The sequence below is a fragment of the Silene latifolia genome, chromosome Y (assembly GCF_048544455.1).
Source record: "Silene latifolia isolate original U9 population chromosome Y, ASM4854445v1, whole genome shotgun sequence".
NCBI classification, from domain to species: domain Eukaryota; kingdom Viridiplantae; phylum Streptophyta; class Magnoliopsida; order Caryophyllales; family Caryophyllaceae; genus Silene; species Silene latifolia.
In genome coordinates, this window is record NC_133538.1 from 37,972,667 (window position 1) to 37,992,821 (window position 20,155).

A 20,155-nucleotide genomic window follows, 5' to 3' on the forward strand; every position below is an offset into this window, starting at 1 on the left:
ATGCCAATTATCGACTCATTCAATGTAAATGAATGACATATGACTCGTTTAACAATTAGACAAATTATTAAAACTAAGTAGGACAAACCTACCTTTTCGCAAGCTCCATAAACAAACCCAAATCCAATAATAATACCGCTTCATAAAATCATCACCTAATTAAAGTAATTAAATGCGTTTAATTATTAATTAATCTAATTAAATTAAATACGAATTCAATTAATTAAAACCCGACTCGATTGCTTACTAATTATGTGATTTAAAACCCGACTCCTCACACCACACTAGTACAACCACACACATAACCTCCCTCCAGCCACCACCGGCCACCACTAGCCAACACCGATCATCGCCTAGTCATGGTGGTCGCCCTACATGGCCCTCGCCATACACGACCTCTCACAACAACCCATCACAACCACAACACCAACAACTAACAACAACACCCCCGTAACCACCACTAGCCGACCCGACTATCGTCGCCAGCCACCAGCATGGTCCCCTTGACCACGGCGGACCTCGTAGCCAACCACCAAGCCGGCATAACCATCACTCGACATGAATAACAACGATAAACAACAACATGTACAAATACAAACACAACCCGACTGCCCCCTCCCCTTTTCCACTTATTTTCCGCCATCTACATCCACCCTACCCACCACCCAAGACCACCACTATGACCTCCGCACTCCCCTCGACACAACCATCATAAAACCAACCCAGGTCAGCCATGGTTTATGGGTCAAAAATTCGTCTTAAGACGGTCGCACAAAACAGCTATAAACATGTATATACTCGGTCAAACCCGTATTGGGTGGTCGATGGTGGGCCAACGACGGTTTAGGGTGGTCAAGGTCGAGGCGCGTCAAATAAAATAATATATATAAGTTAGTGAGACGGTCTTACCTTACGAACTCGTGGCGGAGGGACGGAATCTCCACTTTCTCTTCCTTTTTCTCTCTTCCTCTCATCTCTTATGTTTGTGGATTTTGTTGGGATTTTGTGTGGATAAGATGATGAGTGGATAGGGTGGAGTATATATAAGGTAGGTGGAAGTATGTAAGGTGAGTATAGTATATGTATTTTATACATGTATCGTATTACATATTATTATTATCATTACAACTTATTATTATTATTATTATCATTACCATCTAATAATAATTATTATCATTTTATTATTCCGTCTCAAACATAACTCGTATAAATGCAATATAATACTATATATAATTATAAAATACGGGGTATTACAGTTATGTTGTCTTTTGGTGTTTTGCCTTAATTGTTTAGGTTGATAAAAGGGTTGTTTGACATGATTGTGACATAGAGTATGGTTGTGATTATTGCTAGGTGATGAGTTCGTAGAGGAAAAATTCTAACTTCCGTTGTTGTGTTGTTGATCGGAGATTCGCTAATAAGGTAAGGTTTCCCTACTCAGCCTCATTAATTGAATAAAAGATGATGATGATTGATTTTTTTGGCATGATTACTATTATTATTGTGATTGTGATATATTGGATGATTTGTTTTGGTTGGTTGTGGTTCTCGAGGTGCGTCCTCGGCTGAGTAGAGTCATTATCGGGAATGACTTCACGCCCTTGATTCGCCCTTTCAGGTTCCCGTCACATGGGGGATGTGCACATTAATAGACATAGGTTATTCACTCTTGGAGTTGAGCGGGGCTTAGGTGGTAAGGCTGTGGTCACCACTGGCGGTGTGGATTACCTACTGCGATGGGTAATCTGGCAGGCTATACACTTTAGTGTGTAGTCAATTATTGGTGTAATACCCTAAATATTTTTATTTCTATTAAACTTATAATTTCTTTATAAGAAAAATATATAGTTTAATTTATATTGGATATTTCATTATCTTGAAATTTATTGTATAAAAGATTTGTTTTGCTACATAAGTTAAAGGATACCCTTATTTGATCTCCTAGAATTGTTGTTAGCCCAAGACCGACTGAATCATACTAAGTTTCTTTTTGGAAATTAGAATAAATAAATAAAAAGGGCCACAATTTCTTCCAGGGGTTTCCACAACCTTCTTTTCCTTGAATTTTCCACATTATTATACAAACATCCTCCCTCTGTAAATCTTGGTTTCTTGTCTGCCACATTCTTCTATTCAATTTCTCATTATTATTAGAGGACATAACGCCTTCGATCGTCCTCTGATCCATTGCACCTTCCATTAATTTGATCAGTTCGATGATTTATTATTGGACTATTTCGAGTATTATTAGCCAAGCTTTCTTATCTTTCTTATTTAAGGTAACACGATTCTACCGATCCTATTATTATTAATATTGTTCGGGGTTATATGTTTATGTGTTCATTATTCGTGTTGTATGTGCTTAAATTGATTATTTACGGTAGACCGTGATTATTGTTGCTTGATAATTTTGGCTATTATATTTTTTATTGTTAAGTTAATTAGTTGTGAGATGGGTTTAGAATAGTTGTGTTGGATAGCATGAGAGTTTGGGATATTAGCAATAGATGGCTTATGTCAAATATGGAGTTTGTGTTCATCGTAGGATAGTATAGTACTCCTGGTTGTGAGACAATTTTCAAGTGGAATGATTTTGCAGGTGTAATGTTTGAAAACATGAAAGAGGGATTTGGTAATTTTACAACTGGAAAACGGAGTACTTGTTTTTATAATCTTTGTTAGAATTTGTGAATGGTTGTACATAATATTAGCCGAAAGGGTATGCTAAACTAGGTTCTCCGATTCTGATTTTTGTATTGTCTTCTAATTGTCTTTCCCTGTGACTTGACTTATGGGTGAGGAGCTTGGAGTTTTACTTTAAGTGTTGAGCACGGTTCATTATTGGACCTTTGACAATATCGATATTGAAATTGAGATGGAAATTGGTTACTGGTATTGAGTTATGAGTTATGGGGCCTTTGAGCCGAGTTATATTTTACGGTCCAGTGCGACCGTGGTTATTGAGTTATTTGAGTTTGAATCTATATTGAGATGGAAATATTGTTTCGCGGTTTTGTCCACTGGTTCACTCACCCCTTCACTTTGTCTTAGGATGGACGATCAGAATACGATATCTGACTACTATGGAGGATTATATTATGAGATAGAGTAATGAGTGAAACGGAGTAATTAGTTGGTTAATTAATGGAATTAGAGAGTGTAGAAATATAGTTGGATAAGTAAGATGGTATATATTAACGGAATCAAATTGATTATGGAATAGAAATCAATGTTTAGTTGGTGATAGTTATCTATTTAATTATACGAAGTAGTGTTTAACAATGGAGTATAGTTGGAAGGTTGATAAGACTTCTTATATGGTAATTAATTTATAGCTAATATCATTTTGCGGTGGTAGTGTAGTGTAAGAACTTATGTTTGATGGTGGACAATTATACGAGAGCACAATAGAAGTTGATCATCCAAATGTATACCTTGTCATATAATTATGATTTTGTTAACCAGAATGCAAGAAAAGTTAAGATAATAATTTGAATGAGAGCTTTCGTTATATGGCGATTAAGATAGGATTTTGTATTGTATTTAATTCCTTGTTTGTTATCGGTCTCGATTTAATAGTTAGCTTGCATTTATATCCGTATTCATTACGTGAGTAATGGTAGAGATTAACTCAAGTCTCATGGATTGACTTTGTGTCATAGTAGTGTCGGGTCTTGAAATCAAGTTAGGATTGAGGCTTGGTTTTAAGTCGTCCTTTACCTGCGGTCAAAGGAGTTTCGTGGGTGGCTTATTAGGATGCTATACGGGTGTACTATGGGGATGTTTATACAGAGTTATGTGGGTCTTAAAGTATCCATATTAGTTGTTGGCCAGTAGCAGTCGTAAAGCTCTGTTTGTTTGTCGTTATGGCAAAAGGTTGTCAAGGCCATGTGCGTCTTATAAGCCTTGTTTTATACTAGTGGTTAATTGTTGAAGGAAATTACGTTGATGATGGTTTTGAGTTGCTTGTTGCCGTCGTACCGACTTCGGTGCGAGGATGATTCCTGTTGCAAAGTCAGTAATTAGAAGCTTGGTTTTGTCATATTTCTTAATAAGGATGCATGTGTATAACGTTTGACCAATAAGTTATATATAAAGGTTAGTAGGAGTGTTTTTCTTTTATTTTAAGTAGATTCAAATAATATCAGTTGGTGACGAAGAGAATTGTTGGCTTGATCATGAAAACGGATTCACAAGTAGCAGTAATAGTTGAAGTCATAAGACAAGAAGACTATAGTTGGGCTCACAACCCGCAGTGGCGAGCCTAGAGAATAATAATTGGGCTCACAACCCGCAGTGGCGAGCCTAGAGAATTATAGTTTGGCTCACAACCCGCAGTGGCGAGCTGGGCAAATAAAGAGGCCTTTAGTAGTCGTATGAAGTAAAGTGAATCCTATCGTAGTCATTAGATACATGGGCATAGAGGTGTGCATTTAAAGTTTATGGGTAATCATTTCTTGTTTAGGTTTAGTCTCAAAGAAGTAAAGTTTCTTGCTTGGTAATTATATAGCATGTGTAATTGATTGAAGATAGCTGGTGTTGTGTAGAAAAAGACAGACACGAGGTCACGAGGATAAAAGTTTTAGTATCCACTTGTTATGTGTGTTATAATACTAATGTCTCTGTTAAGACTTATGTTATGATATTGGTTAATAACTATTTAGTTTATAAGAGGACATTTGCTAGTGGTGGCAAAGGCGTGAAAATTGTGATGATGATAAGATGATAGTTTATCAAGTAGAACATTTGTTAGTTTGAGCCAAGAATGTTTATTTTATAATGCATAAAGGCGTATGTTTAGATAAAAGTTTAAAAACTGGCAGATGGAGAGTATTTATATGGACGGTAAAAAAATGATTATTTAGTCATTTTGGTCAAGTACTCATGAAATGTAATTTGTGGTAAAGAATGTTAATTAGTACTCGTAGTTCATTTGTTTTATCTTTGGAAATACTAAGCTGAAGAATTCTCATTTTCCTTTCCTTTATTTCTAATATTTAAATTTCCATGAGGTAGTGTAGTGTTACTCAGCTTTCCGCTGACGTGTTTTCTGCCTTCTGGGCTACTCGTCATGAGGTAGTTCCTTTTTGTTTTCTGGTTTTATTTCAGGTTTCTTCCGCTGCAGTTCAAAAGGATTTTATTTCAAGACAAGATTTTATTTAAAGTGTTTGTAAAAGTTTTGGTTCATTTTGTATATTTTATTTTAAGAGAATTTGTAATAAAGGACTTTGTATATTAATTATAATATCCTTGTATTTCGGCCATTTTTTTATGTGAAAGTTAGTTTTAATTTAGTCGAAAATCAGGGGTGTTACAATTGGAGATTATTGGAGTTGGAGGAATGTGTGATGAATTGTTTGGATGTTTGTTTTATGGCATTGTTGTTTTTGTTAACCTGTTGACTGACCCCGTTGTTGTTTTACAAAATTGTGGTGATCCATTCGGGGATGGTGAGCAGTTGATTAGCACGTATGCAGTGGATAGCTCGTGGGTCGCGGGTGGGATGGAGTCATCCCTTTGCTTAGCATGTCTAGTTTCCGCTGTTTTTTTGATACAGATGTTTATCACTTTCTTTTGATAGTTTTGTAGACCTTTTGGTTTTTGGTTTCTATTGTACGCACTTTAAATTATAAACTTAAATTATTGTTTCTTTATGGTCACTTTTGATATACTAAACCTCGGGCAACCGAGATAGGAGATTTTATTTGTGCTTGTATTAGAGAAAAATCATGAGAGAGAATCTAGAGAGAGGAAAGCTCTGAAAACAACCAAAAGAGAAAAAGGAAAAAAAAAAGAGAATAATAACCCTAGATTTGTGTGCGCAGTCATGGTGATTGCTGCTCGATCTTCATCAACTATCCATCGTACTGTCACCAAATCACCACAAATTCTCAAAAACAATGTTGGTTCATCATCTTCTGCTACGCAAATTAATAAACCTTATGATACGGATACTGGGACGACGAAAAATGTGAATGACATTACTGGTGTTGCTCCTTTTAATTTGGATTCTATTGAAATTGATGAATCTGGGGAAGGATGGTATGTTCAAGGCAAAAAAAAAGCTGTCTTAGAACGAATTGATGAGGAGCCTGAGAGTTTGATGCAATTTACCACTGAAGATGTACAGGAAGAACTTAACTACTGGAAATCTTCGGTCTATTGTTTCATCCTGGGGGCTAACCCTCCCTGGGAAATTATTGAGGGGTTTGTTCGATGAATCTGGGCAAATTATCCAATTGACAAGGTATCTTTCTTGCCAAATGGTATTTTTTTGGTTTGTTTCTCTTCCGAGACTAGTAAGTTGGCTGTTCTTAAGCAAGGGCATTTTTTGTTTGATAATAAGCCGCTTATAGTTAGGAGTTGGGAGTCTCATGTTCAACTTAATAAGGATGATGTTAAGAAGGTGCCTGTTTGGGTGAGAATGATGGATCTACCTCTGAAATATTGGGGTAAATGTCTACCTCAAATTGCAGGCTTGATAGGTAAATTTTTACGATGTGACCAGTCCACTGAGGGGAAAACACGATTAGGTTTTGCTAGGGTTTTGTTGGAGGTTCCCTTTGGTGAAAGCTTACCTAATTTTGTTAAATTTTTGGATGAGGATGGTCATGTTGTTAAGTTGAATGTTGAATGTGAATGGCAACCTATTTTGTGTGGTGTTTGTGGAGGGACTGGTCATGCTACTGAACAATGCAGGAAACCAAAGTCCAAAAATCAGAAACCTTCTACTCAACCACAACAGCAATGGGTCCAAAAGAAATCTGTAATCCCAAAGGCTGTGCCTCAACCTGTTGTTTCTATTAGGATTGACCCCGTTATTCAACTTGTTAATCCTATTAGGTCTGACCCTATCATTCAGCCTGTTCCAGTGTCTACACCTAAACCTGTGTCCCCTGTTGTTGGGCTTGCTGGCTCCTCTGGTACTGCTACAACTCCTCAGGAGGTCCTGCATAAACTTCAGGTGACATGGAATAAAAGTGGAACTTACCAGCAAGTTAGTACCCCAGCCCCAGCAAATACACCTGCCAAACCTCTTGCTATTAGTAGGAGGGATATCATAATTGCTGGGAAAGCTTCATCCAATTTCAGGGAGTATACATTCATTGATGCTCTGAACAATGCTACCCCTAAAGTTGGCATAGGTACTAATGGTAGTGCATTACTCCCCCTGGGAGTAATGCCTAGTTTTGGATTTTGGAATGTTAGGGGGCTAAACAAACTATCTAAGCAAAAGCATATTAAGTGGTTTTTACATACTCATCAGGTAGGTTTGTTTGGTCTCCTTGAGACAAAGGTAAAGCCTTTGTCTCTAAATGCTATAAGAACTAATATGTGTGATGGATGGTCTATTTCTACTAACACTTCTTGCCATCCTGGAGGTAGAATTTGGGTGCTTTGGAAACCTAACATATATCAAGTTAATTTCCTTCACTACAGTGCTCAGGCAATACATATGAGGATTACTGAGATTAGTACTGATTTCTAATTTCATTGCACTATGGTCTATGCTTTCAATGACACCATAGATAGGAAGGTTTTCTAGTCTGATGTGTCTACTTATTCTACTAATGTTACTGGTCCTTGGCTTTTATGTGGAGACTTCAACTGTGTGCTTACCCCTACTGAAAGGCTTGGGGGCCAAACTACTATTGAGGAAATGGAAGACTTTCAGGCTTGTGTGGATCATTGTTCCCTCTTAGACAGTCCTGCCACTGGTTCCTTGTACACCTGGAACAATAAGCAGGAGCCATCTACTAGGGTTTATTCACGTTTGGATAGAGTGTTGGTGAATCAGGAATGGCTACTTGCCAAACCTGATGCCTATGCCAATTTTTTAAATGAAGGCTATTTTGATCATTCCCCCTGTATCATTCATGATTCTGCCACTTCTATTACTGGGAGAAAGAGTTTCAAAATTTTTAACATGTGGAGTAAAGTGCCTGAATTTTTACCCTGTGTTCAACAAGTTTGGAATACAAATAGGCAGGGTACCAAAATGTTTCAAGTAGTAATGAAAATGAAGAGCTTGAAGCAACCCTTGAAAAATTTGAACAAGCTGCTGTTTGCTGATATTGAAAACAGTACAGCTCATGCTTGGAAGGTCTTAGAGGCTATTCAAACTGCTGTCCATAACAACCCTACTGATGCTGTTCTTATTGATCAGGAAAGAGAGGCTCTTAAAACTTATGGAGAGCTTCAGTCTGCCTGTGATAGTTTCCTTATTCAGAAGACTAAGGCCATTTGGGTTAATCAAGGAGACAATAACACTAAATATTTTCATAGTGTTCTTAAAAATAGACATGTCCATTCCAAAATTTTCAAGATAACTGATACTGATGGGCATACTCATACTGATGGGGATAAAATTCAGCAAGCTTTTCTCAATTATTATCACCAGCTGCTTGGAACTACCTCTTCTACTACCCCTGTTAGTAAGCCTGTGGTTCAGCTGGGGTAGGTATGTACTTCTGAGCATTGGGATCTTCTTTTGCACCCTATAAGTAAAAATGAAGTTAAGAATGCTATTTTTTCCATTCCAAATCACAAGGCCCCGGGCCCTGATGGTTTTTCAAGTGCATTCTTCAAAGATTCTTGGTCTGTTATTGGGGATGAGGTATGCAATGTTGTCCTAGATTTTTTTACCTCTGGCAAATTGCTTCAACAAGTGAACCATACTTTTATTACTCTCCTTCCTAAAGTTGATCTTCCCCAAAATGTCACACAATATAGGCCTATTGCTTGTTGTAATGTTCTTTACAAGGCCATCTCAAAAGTACTTGCTTCTAGATTGTCTAAGGTTCTACCTGATATTATTAGCCCTAATCAAGGGGGGTTTGTAAAAGGTAGGACAATCATTGAGAATATTTTAATTTGTCAAGACCTTGTGAGGTTGTATAATAGGAAATCTGTGTCACCTAGATGTTTGATGAAGGTTGACCTCAAGAAGGCCTATGACTCTGTCAATTGGGGTTTCTTAGAACAAATGCTTGAGGCCTTGCAGTTTCCTCCTCCTTTTACTCATTTACTAATGACTTGTGTCAGGACTGCCTCTTATTCTTTAGTGTTGAATGGCATGAATTTTAGATATTTTAAGGGGGCTAAAGGTTTGAGGCAGGGGGACCCTCTATCCCCTCTTCTGTTCACCATCACTATGGAGTATTTGAGCAGGATTTTGGATCATGTGACCACTACCATGTCTTTCAAATTCCATCCTTTATGTGGTAGGCTTCAATTATCTCACCTTTTATTTGCTGATGACTTGCTCCTCTTTTCTAAGGGTGATACTCATTCAATTATGATCTTATTAAGAGCTTTTGCCACCTTCTCCATTGCTACTGGCTTACAAATGAATTCCATGAAATCTAATATTTATTTTAATGGAGTTCATCATTCTGTGAAGGCTGATATCATTGAGGTGTCTGGGTTTGTGGAAGGTACCTTGCCTTTCAAATATCTAGGTGTACCTATTGTTTCTGGCAGGCTTTCAAATAATCACTGTGCTGTTTTGATTGATAAAGTTACAGCCAGAATTAGAGAGTTTGGTTCCAGGAAACTCTCCTATTGTGGCAGGTTAACTTTGGTGAATGCAGTTCTGACTTCTTTGTATAGCTACTGGGCCAATATTTTTATGATTCCAAAGGGTGTTCTCAGAAGGATTGATACCTTGTGTAGGAACTATCTTTGGGATAGTTCCACTGAATTTTTGAGGTCACCTCCAGTAAGCTGGGAGAAACTGAGTGTGCCAAAAAATGAAGGAGGTTTGGGTGTTAGAAATAGCTATTACTGGAATGCAGCTGCTATGGGTAAGCTTGTTTGGTGGATCCATTCCAAGCCTGATGCTCTTTGGGTTAGATGGGTCAACCACATTTATATGAAGGGTACTCCTTGGGCTTCTTACTCCCCTAAAGATGTTGCTTGGAGTTGGAGGTCTATTTGTAAACTAAAATCTAAGTTCCCATTGGTTTTCTCTACTGGTGTATGGAATACCAGCCCTCCTGGGTATTCTGTCTCCAGTGGTTATGAGTTGATCAGGACTCACTACCCACGGGTCCCTTGGTACAAATATACCTGGAATGTCTGGAGTGTGCCTAAGCACACCTTTATTAATTGGTTAATAGTCAGAGAAGCCCTGCGTCTGAAGGATAAACTGTTTCAGTTGGGCATTAGTCAGGATGCTTTATGTTTGGTGTGTGGTATGGCTGATGAGACTCATATGCATCTTTTTCATCAGTGCCATTTCATCAGGAGAATTATTGGGATGCTTAGTGTCAAGCTACATGTTCGTCTTCCCCTCACTGGTACCTTGGCTTGGGTTCACAGCAAGCCTTGGTCGAAGATTAAAAAGAAGGTCATTATTGCTTGGATTCAGGCGGCATACTATATGGTTTGGATTCAGCGTAACAAAGTCTTTGTTGATGGCACCCTAGCTCATCCAAATAGGGTTGTCCATGATATAGTTAGCATGATGAAAATTCGTTGTACTTTTGGCTTCAAAATATAATGTCTACTAGAGATAAGGAATGGATAGTTATGATTAGCTCCTAATTATAATTGTCCATTGCCTTGAAATTGTACCATTAGTTGTTAGTTTGTAAATTGTTTGTTCATTGGTTTTAATGAGAAGCTAACCTTTCACAAAAAAAACCGAGATGGGAGGACCTTCATATGCTAGGGTGGTCCTTGGTAAGGCACCTTGGTATACGGGGGTGTTACAAAGTGGTATTAGAGCAACAATTTTGGAACTTAAAACCAATGAACAAATGAACCCGGAGTAGGAGTTGCTTGGAGCAAGCGCTAAGGCTTGGGAGACGTCCTAAAGCCGCAATTTGGATCTTACAACTTTGAGCCGGTCACTACGGGGTGTCTTGGGAAGTCGTTACATGTGCTATATATGTTCCTTGTGAAAATGTTGTAGGAATGAAAGTATATGATTGCATGAATATAGAGTATTGTAGATGATATGGGCATGATGGACGTTATTATATGGCTTTTTGCATGTTTAGTAATATGAGTAAGGAAGATGATACGTATACATGATGATTAGTGATGAGTTATAGCGCTTTCTGGCATGATTCGGCCGAGCAGGGCGGGTACTCGACCGAGTAGCCAGGCACTCGGCCAAGTGTGGCTATGTGAGTGTTAGACAGTAACTACTGGTTATGAACACTGGGCCGAGTAAGTAGGGCACTCGACCGAGTGGGGCGTACTCAACTGAGTACCTAGAGTACTAGGCCGAGTACGCTTTATGTGCTATCTGAGGTCAGCTGCTAGAGTTGGATACTCTGCTGAGTAGTGTAAGTACTCGACCGAGTAGTCCGTACTCGACCGAGTACCCCAAGGTACTCGACCGAGTACCTCTTTGGCGTACGTGTTATTTATTTTGAGCCGTAGGCTATGTGCTTACGTTTTTTTTGTTATATCAGCTCAAAATGCCACCAAAGAGATTAGCTGCGTATATTCAGGCATCTGAGATGACTCTGGATGAGGTTGCCAGAATGATTGAGCAGCAAGAAGTGCTTATACAGGCACTCAAGAATGTGGGAAAAGGGGAAGGGAAACCGGTGGATGCATCCCAGCTGAGCACCACCATTTCTGGCTTCAATCCCACTACTTATAAGGGCACTGGTGAGCCAAAGCTGCTTGATAATTGGCACCGGGAGATAGAGAGTGTGCTAGAGGTAGTTAAGTGTCCGGGGAGATGATGGTAGTATAGGCTACGCTCTACCTAAGGTATGAGGCTGGGGTTTGGTGACAAAACGAAAGGGAAGGGGCTTGTGTATACTACAGGAATCTGGGTAAACCTGCAATTCCATGGGTAGGATTCAAGAGGGCTATGAGAGATCACTTTGTTCTGGAGCACATTCGCCATAAGTTGAGAGCTGAGTTTGATTCCTTTTCTATGGCTGATAACATGACTGTCACAAAGTACTACCACAGATTTATCGAGCTGTCACGGTATGCGGATGACATGCACTTGAGTCAGCGGATTTTGGCTCTTCGTTTTGAGAGGGGGTTAGCAGTGAAGATCATGGAGAGGCTACCAGCTGGGTAGTTACTGATCTGAAAGAAGTCTATGCAAGAGCGGGGCACGCTGAGAGGGTAATGGACATGGCCAAGGAGACCAGAGAAAAGGGTGTAGAAAAGAGAAAGGCCGAGAGTGAGGGTGGCAATCAATCAAGTCATAAGAGGAGCAACCATAATTAGGTTAGGACATTTTCAAGAGTGGCTAGCTATGGCGGGGTATCTCAAGCTTGGGCAAGAGAAGGAGGACGTTTTCCAAGGTCATAACAAGGAAACTTTTTGCATGCTCCAAGTCAGAGTTTGGCTAGTAATAGGCCAGCTGGATCGTGGGGTAATCAGAAAGGCCAAAGCAACAACAATGGCGGCTACAACCGAAATAATGGAGGGTCCTATCAGCGTCCGAACAACAGTGTGACTCAGAACTCGGCAGCTAAGCCTACCACTTCTGCCACTACGGTTTAGGGTGGAGGTCAGAAGAACAGCGGTAAAATTTTCATGATAGGCAAGCACGAAGCTGAGGATGATGATGCTCATGTGGTTACAGGTACTTTTCTTGTTCATAACACACCGTCTTTTGTTTTGTTTGATTCAGGGGCAACCCACTCGTTTGTGTCTAAGGGTCATGCTTTAGCTATGGGTTTGGGAGAATATGAGTTAGTAAAAGATAACGTGTTTATACCTTTAGGAGAGTCCGTGTCATGTACAAAGTTATACAAAGGGTGTCTATGATGGGTGGGCAAGTAAAATTACCAGTCAATCTGTTAGAGTTTCCTATGGAGGGGTTTGAGGTTATAGTCGGGATGCTAAGATAGATTGTCGACAGAAGAGAGTGTCTTTAAAGGGGCCTAAGGGAACCAAAGTGTCATATAGGGGGTTTGTTGTGAAGCCCAAGATGAAGTTGATCGCGGTGATGACTTTAAAGTCATGTTTGAGAAAGAAGTGTCCTTTGATTCTTTGCCATGTGTGGGATACTCGGATGCAAGAGCCGTCAGCAATAGATATACCAGTGGTCAGTGAGTTCGGGGATATTATTCCGGATGAGATACCAGAGTTACCTCCTAAGAGGGACATCGACTTTAGTGTGGAGCTTAAACTAGGGACGGGACCTATATCTAAGCCTCCGTACCGCATGGGACCTAAGGAGTTGGAGGAGTTGAAGAAGTAGTTGAATGAGTTATAGGGCAAGGGGTACATTCGACCTAATGTATCACCTTGGGGTGCACCAGTTTTGTTTGTGAAAAAGAAAGACGAAAGTATGAGGCTATGCACCAACTACAAGGAGTTAAACCATGTCACCGTGAAGAACAGGTATCCTTTGCCAAGAATTGATGATCTTTTCGACCAGCTGAGTGGTGCAAGAGTGTTTTCTAAGATTGATTTGAGGTCGGGTTATCACCAGTTGAGGACAGCAGATGAGTATATTCCAAAGACAGCTTTTTGATCACGGTATGGTCACTATAAGTATTTGGTAATGCCTTTCGGTTTGACTAACACACCAGCCGTATTCATGGATCTTATGAATCGGATCTTTAGCTCGTTTTTGGATATGTTTGTGGTCATTGATGATATCTTGGTCTACTCTAAGACTAAGGGGAAGCACGAGGAGCACCTAAGGTTAGTACTACAGACTTTGCGAGATAATCAGCTGTATGCCAAGTTATCTAAGTGTGAGTTCTGGTTAGAGAGAATGGCTTTTCTGGGCCATGTGATCTCGAAAGAGGGTGTGTCGGTGGATCCTAGTAAGATTGAGGCAGTGTCTAACTGGGAAGCACCAAAGAATGTTAATGAGAGACGGAGTTTCTTGGGTTTAGCTGGTTACTACATGAGGTTTGTGAATGACTTTTCTAAGATCGCCAGACCTATGACAACTTCGATGAGGAAAGAGACCAGATTTTGTTGGGATGAGAGTCATGAAACGGCATTCGAAACATTGAAGTAGCGTTTGACCACAACTCCGGTTCTATCTGTAGCTGAGGGAAGTGAGAACTTTGAGGTTTATACTGATGCTTCAAAGAATGGGTTGGGTTGTGTTTTGATCCAGAATGAGAAGGTTATCGCCTATGCATTGAGGCAGCTGAAGCCGTATTAGGAGAACTACCCTACTTTTGATTTGGACCTGGGTGCATTGGTTTTTGCTCTAAAGATTTGGAGGCACTATCTCTATGGGGCGACCTTTAAGGTGTTTTCAGATCATAAGAGTTTGAAGTACATCTACACTCAGAAAGAGTTGAACATGCGTCAAAGACGGTGAATGGAGCTGATAGAGGACTACGATATGGAAATCATCTATCATGAGGGGAAGGCTAATATGGTGAAAGATGCTCTGAGTAGGAAGAGTGTACATTCGTTATGTACCACTATGTCTTTGATGAAACTAAAGGATGAGATGACTAAGATAGGGATTCATAAGATTCGCGAGGGTGATGCCATCGGCGATTTAACAATAGAGCCTGAACTTTATGATAATATCAAAAGAAAACAGGAATTTGATCCCAAGATTCAAGAGTGATAGTAAGGGTAGAGAGTGGAACAGTTTCGAGGTTTTCTATCCACACAAATGAGAGTGTTCATTTTAATGGGAGGTGAGGTGTACCTAGTGACGCTGACTTGAAAAAGTTAATCATGACGGAGGCTCATTGCACTCCTTATTCAGTACCTCCGGGTGTGACAAGCTCTATAAGGACCTGAAGAAGACGTTTTGGTGGCTCGGCATGAAGAACGATGTGCTGAGTTTGTGGCTAGATGTTTAACTTGTCAAAGTGTAAAGGGAGAGCAACGAAGACCACAAGATAAGATTCAGTCACTTGAGGTACCAGAATGGAAATTGGAGTCGTTCTCCATGGACTTCATCATGGGGTTACTAGTGTGGATGTGATGTCGTCGGGTCAAATCCAATCAAACACATTTATATTTCTCAACAAACTACTAGTTAGTGGTAAGTCGAGGTCGATCCATGGGACGGTGTGCTTTGGGTTCTAAGTCTATCTATTTGAATTTATGTTAGTGTCACAATTTGTTTGGGTTTGTAGTTGTGTTCTAGACTAGAGCAAATAATATAGTAAAGCAAGCAATAAAAGGAAGGATGTAAGCAAACGATTAAAAGTGCTAGGATACCATGGGGTCATAGGGGATTCATGGTGTTGATCATACAAACATGTTTAAAATTATAAGCAAGCAATTAATGTTATGGAGGAACCAAGTTGGTTTATGTCTTACGGTTCATAGGAAGAGTTGGGTCCCGGAGCCGAATCGATTAGATTGTACAACACCTACAAGTCGACTTACTTTCCTCCTATTCAACTTCTATGCATGGTCTAACAAGACTCGAGTTGATTTATATCTTACAAGTCAAGTTGAGTAGATAAGAGATGGTTGTAAACACAAGGATTCATAAGCTTAGCATTTCATCAAACATAACATGTGCTTAAAGTTGACATCACAATAAGCAAGCAATTTAATCATGTGAACGTATTAGTTTAAGCATGAATCAATCCCATGTTGGTTTCCCCTAATTACCCACTAATCCTAGCTAAAAGACTACTCACTTATTATCATAGGAAACATGTCATTAATGGTGTCAATCATCACAACAAGTATAAACATGATAATAGAATGAAGAAATGAACAATAGAGATTAAAGAGTAAAGAAATTATACCAAACTTGAGATGATCCAAATAATAAAGCAAAGAATAATAGAAGAAACTTGATTGATTGATGAAGAGTCGTCAATTCTCCAAAAATAATCTAATAATCTTCAATTACCCAAAAGTAACAAACTTGAACAATAATTAAGGAGAGATTAATGTGAGATTTGTGAAAGATTAAAGAGTAGTCTATTCTAATCTACTCCTAATCTAATCTAAGAAGGATTCTTAATATGGAGGCTTAACCTAATCTAAAACTTCATCCAAAAAGCTGTCCTTTGATTATTTATAAGTGTGGTATTTATAGTAGAGCTTTATTAGGTTAACTAAGGCTAAATTAGTAATTACATCTTTGAGTTTAGAGCAGGGAAACGCTAGTCTTTTTGGAAGGATGAGCATCTTGGCGGAAAATGTCGCGGTCCGTCCGTCTAGGGAGGAAGACGCTCGGATTCTTGAGATTGGGCACGGGCGTCTTCATGGGAATCCGCTCGGATTCTTTGGGGGAATCCGGCGTCTTTGTTGCTTGGACGCACGGGTTGTCACTTCAGGACGGGCGTCTTGTGTGTAAGTCGCTCGTCTTCTGTGACAGAATCCTTTTTCTTCACTTTCTTTTTATTCTTATAGGATTGGTCTTTAGTTCTCGCTTCCTCTTCATACTAGTCCATCAAACATCGTCAAATAGCTTCCGAATACGCATGAAAGACGGGAATTTCCGCCTTATTATCTTCTTTCCTACAAAACATACGAAATGCACTAGGAAAGCAAAATAGAAAGCATTTGACGGATAAAATGGTCGTAGAATGTTATAATAGTATGCAAAATAGGCTCAATTAGGGGAATAAATATGCTCAAATAATGGTCACATCAAATATCCCCAAACCAAACCTTTACTCGTCCCGAGTAAAGAGGTAACAAGAACTAGACCTTTATTTAAACTATCCTAATAACATAGCCGATATAAGACAATTAGCGGGTCTCACTCCGCCCCTTCAACTCACAACAAGACAACCATGAGGTAGGATGCCTTCTTGCAAGGCAAGGTGGGTCTTGCCAAAATGGCGACACATCCAAACATTAAAGCACACAAAATCAAATAATGGATGCATCTACAAAAGAATAGCCACTTTCCTCATCTAAGTGGCGGAAATTATCTACAAGGGAAGCAATTAAAGGGTACACACTCCTTCATAGATGCAATTTATTCAAACTACTAAGCCTAGAAGGATACCAATAAATCACCTCCAAGTTGTGTCAAGCTAGGGTACCTTTGTCCTCAATCGTTAAATGTTTTTGTCAAGGACTCCCTATGGTGTTAGAAACACTGAAGGATCGCGGAATTCCCCCTCTTTCCTAGACAAGAAGAAGGGTTATCCCCTCTCTACCATGCACAAAAATGGATACGATGGATAAAGGGATCAATAGATATTTGAGTTTTACTTTGGGAGTTTGCTTTCGTTTTTGTTTTCCCCCCAATTTCTTGTGGCATATAACATTTGAGAACACTTTCTTTTGCCATTTCTTTTGATGTTTGGCATTTCAATACTTGACAATTTTTAACTTTTCTTGGCATTTCTTTTTGAACATTTTCAAAGTCACCCCATATGTAGTGAGGGTGCCTTATATTTGAAGCATAGGAGTCTATTTTTACTCCTCTTTTCATTTGATGCATTTTTTTTGCAAACTTTCTTTCACTTTTCATTTCATTGAACTCAAATTGATTTCTTTTTGTGCCCATTCCCTTTGATGACAAAAATGTGGTAGAACATGGATGAATGATGGTTGCATGGTTTCAAGGGTCACCTTGGAATAAACGGTAGCCAAGGAGTTATCACACCACAACGTACTCTTGACTAGGCCTTAATCCATGGGTCAAAGGATACTAGCATGACACATCCTAGGGTGTCTTACAAGTATTCTAACAAGCAAAGTCTTAAGAAGAAAAAGCATCTACTAAGGGCTATATACACTTGTCAAGCTTCCCAAGTAGACGGTTTTGCAAAATTTTTCTAACATGCAAACTACATGCCATGATGCAACTAATATATATACATCCTAATGCAAATGCTTCTACCAACTAGTATGCCATATAAATTAAATGCAAGTCCTAAGTTCACATTTTTGTACCGCATCTATCAAAATATAAAGCCACATATTCATTAACATAAAGAGGAAAAAAGAGATTGGAAAGATCATACCATGCGGTCTTCAATATCCTCATGTCTCGGATGTGGCGTAGTCAATCATTGTGAACAAGGATAAAACAAACACAATATATACAATAATATATACATGACTACACTACAAAGGGAATGAACATGTTTTTTTGAGTTTTTCAATTTTTCAAATTTTTATGAGTTTTGTTTTTATGAAATTAAAGAACATATTTTTGGGATTTTTCGAAATTTTTCAATTTTTATGTTTTTTTGGAATATAAATTCCCATCCGCCACTTTATTTTGGACATTGTCCTCAATGTACATGTAGGACTAGGAATAAAAAGGAAATACATGTTTATGGATTTTTGATTTTTTTGCAATAAAGTACAAATGCAATGATATGTCATGAATGAATGCATGCTCTAACTAAATGCAATTCTATATGACATATATAACAAATGAATGCAATTTAAACTATATTATATGATGCATGATTTCTAGTAAACTATGGTCACTTATGATCAAACCTCCCCAAACCGATTTAAACACTATTTCTAGTGTAGAAAAGAATAGGCTTGGTCATTAGTGACTATGTATGAATTCTAATCTATATGTAACTATCTACATGAATCATGTGAGATTTTTACAATACAACTATACTATATAAACTAACTAATGTGAATGCAATATGAAATATAGTACAAATGCATGCGAAAACTACACTAAATGCAATGTATATACAAAAGAGAGAGGGAGAGAGGGGTATCATACAAATGGAGGTGGTGAGGTAGGCCTCTTTCACTCGTCATCCTCCTCATCTTGGTAACCATATTGGTGAGAGCTCTCGGCTTGGTCATACCCTCTTGCTTGGCCCCAATACCCTCCTTGGTCAAACTCTCCTCCTTGACCCGAGTACCCTCCACCTTGGTTAGAATGTTCTCCGCCGTCGCGATCCCAAGCTTGGTTCCCTTGATTAGGAAACAAGTGTTGGGGTTGTGCCCAAGAGGGCTTAGGACCATTGGGGTCAATATACCCTTGTTGAGCCATGTTATAGTATTGGGGATAAAGGGCCAAGTAGTTGTCGACCCTCCCTTCATGTACCTCGAGGTCCACTCTATTCATGAGTTTCATCAAATCATTAATACCCGGAGTATTGGGGATTTCCGGTCGGAATTCGGTATAAGGAGTAGGGTTGGTGGGATAGGCACATAGGAAGGTGGGCGAGTAGGCCTTCCCGGTACCCCACGAGGTACTTGTTGTTGGCGGGGTGGCTCTTCCCTTTGAGGGGGATTGTCGAGAATTTGGATATCAAGGAGGTAGTTTGGTGGAGGGGAATATGGGCTCAATCTTGGGTCGATGCCCGGTATCTTCCAACCCTCAAGGATGATTGAGGTGTATCCTTTGGTGTACCATTCTACACTCCCGTCTTGAGTGTAGTTACACCACCGGTGATGGGTGAAGACGGTGTGCTCATCAATCAAAGTCCTCCCCTCAACAGGAGTATAGATCCCCTGGGCGTTGAATCCGGGGCAAAGGTAGTTGGCCAAAATAGTAATTAGACCTCCCATTACGAAGGTCTTGAGTTGGGTGGTCCCTTGAGCAAAATCATGAAACCTAGTAAGTATCTCAAGGGGTGTGTTGAAGTTATAACGCCTCGTCCCCCCGAACATTCAAATAGGACTCAAGAAAAGTTAAATCAATGAGAGTACACCTATCTTGTTCGTACCTCCCATTGATGGTACCGGCCACAAAGCGCTCGGTGATTCGAATCACCGGATGTTGGATGGCGAAGGTGTAGCATTGCTTTAAACCGGTAAAATTCCTCTCGGAAATAGCCCTCCAAAGATGGTCCACATCGAAATTATCGGGTTTATCGGTATAGTTGGTGGGCACTTCAAGACCGAAAATGTAGGCAAATTGATCAAGGGAAAGACAATGGTCTAGGTTGCACAACCTAAACTCCATGCCTACAGTTGTTCGAGTATTCGTTACAATGCGAAGGCTACTCAAAAACTCAAGGGTGAGACTAAGGTACGTCTCCTCATGGGCATGGAAAAGTTTTCCAATCCCTAGGCCATCAAAGAACATCTCGGTGGGGTACCTTATCCTAAGGGTTTCCAATACCCTAGTATCTATAAATTGAGTGGGTTCATAGTTCTTACCTAGCAATTTGACAAAGTTCTTGCGGTGGTCATCGGATTCGAAAAGCACCTCTTGGAAGTACTCAAGTTGTTCAATTCCTCCTCTCATTATGGGACGGAAGTTCCTTGGTAGCGCTACCTCTCGCGGGGTTGAGGAGGATGATCCCTTGCGTTTCTTCTGGTGGATTCA

The 20,155-nt window shown here is 39.5% G+C and overlaps 1 protein-coding gene across 1 annotated transcript; it reads left to right on the forward strand.

Moving 5' to 3' along the window:
* Positions 1 to 5,827: 5,827 nt before the first annotated feature.
* LOC141627872 (uncharacterized) lies at positions 5,828 to 12,055 on the forward strand. The gene is made up of 6 exons (XM_074441078.1): positions 5,828 to 6,157; positions 6,248 to 7,447; positions 7,547 to 8,446; positions 8,552 to 10,459; positions 11,427 to 11,670; positions 11,823 to 12,055. Exons 1-6 carry the CDS (start codon positions 5,828 to 5,830, stop codon positions 12,053 to 12,055), a joined length of 4,815 nt encoding a protein of 1,604 aa, XP_074297179.1.
* Positions 12,056 to 20,155: the final 8,100 nt, after the last annotated feature.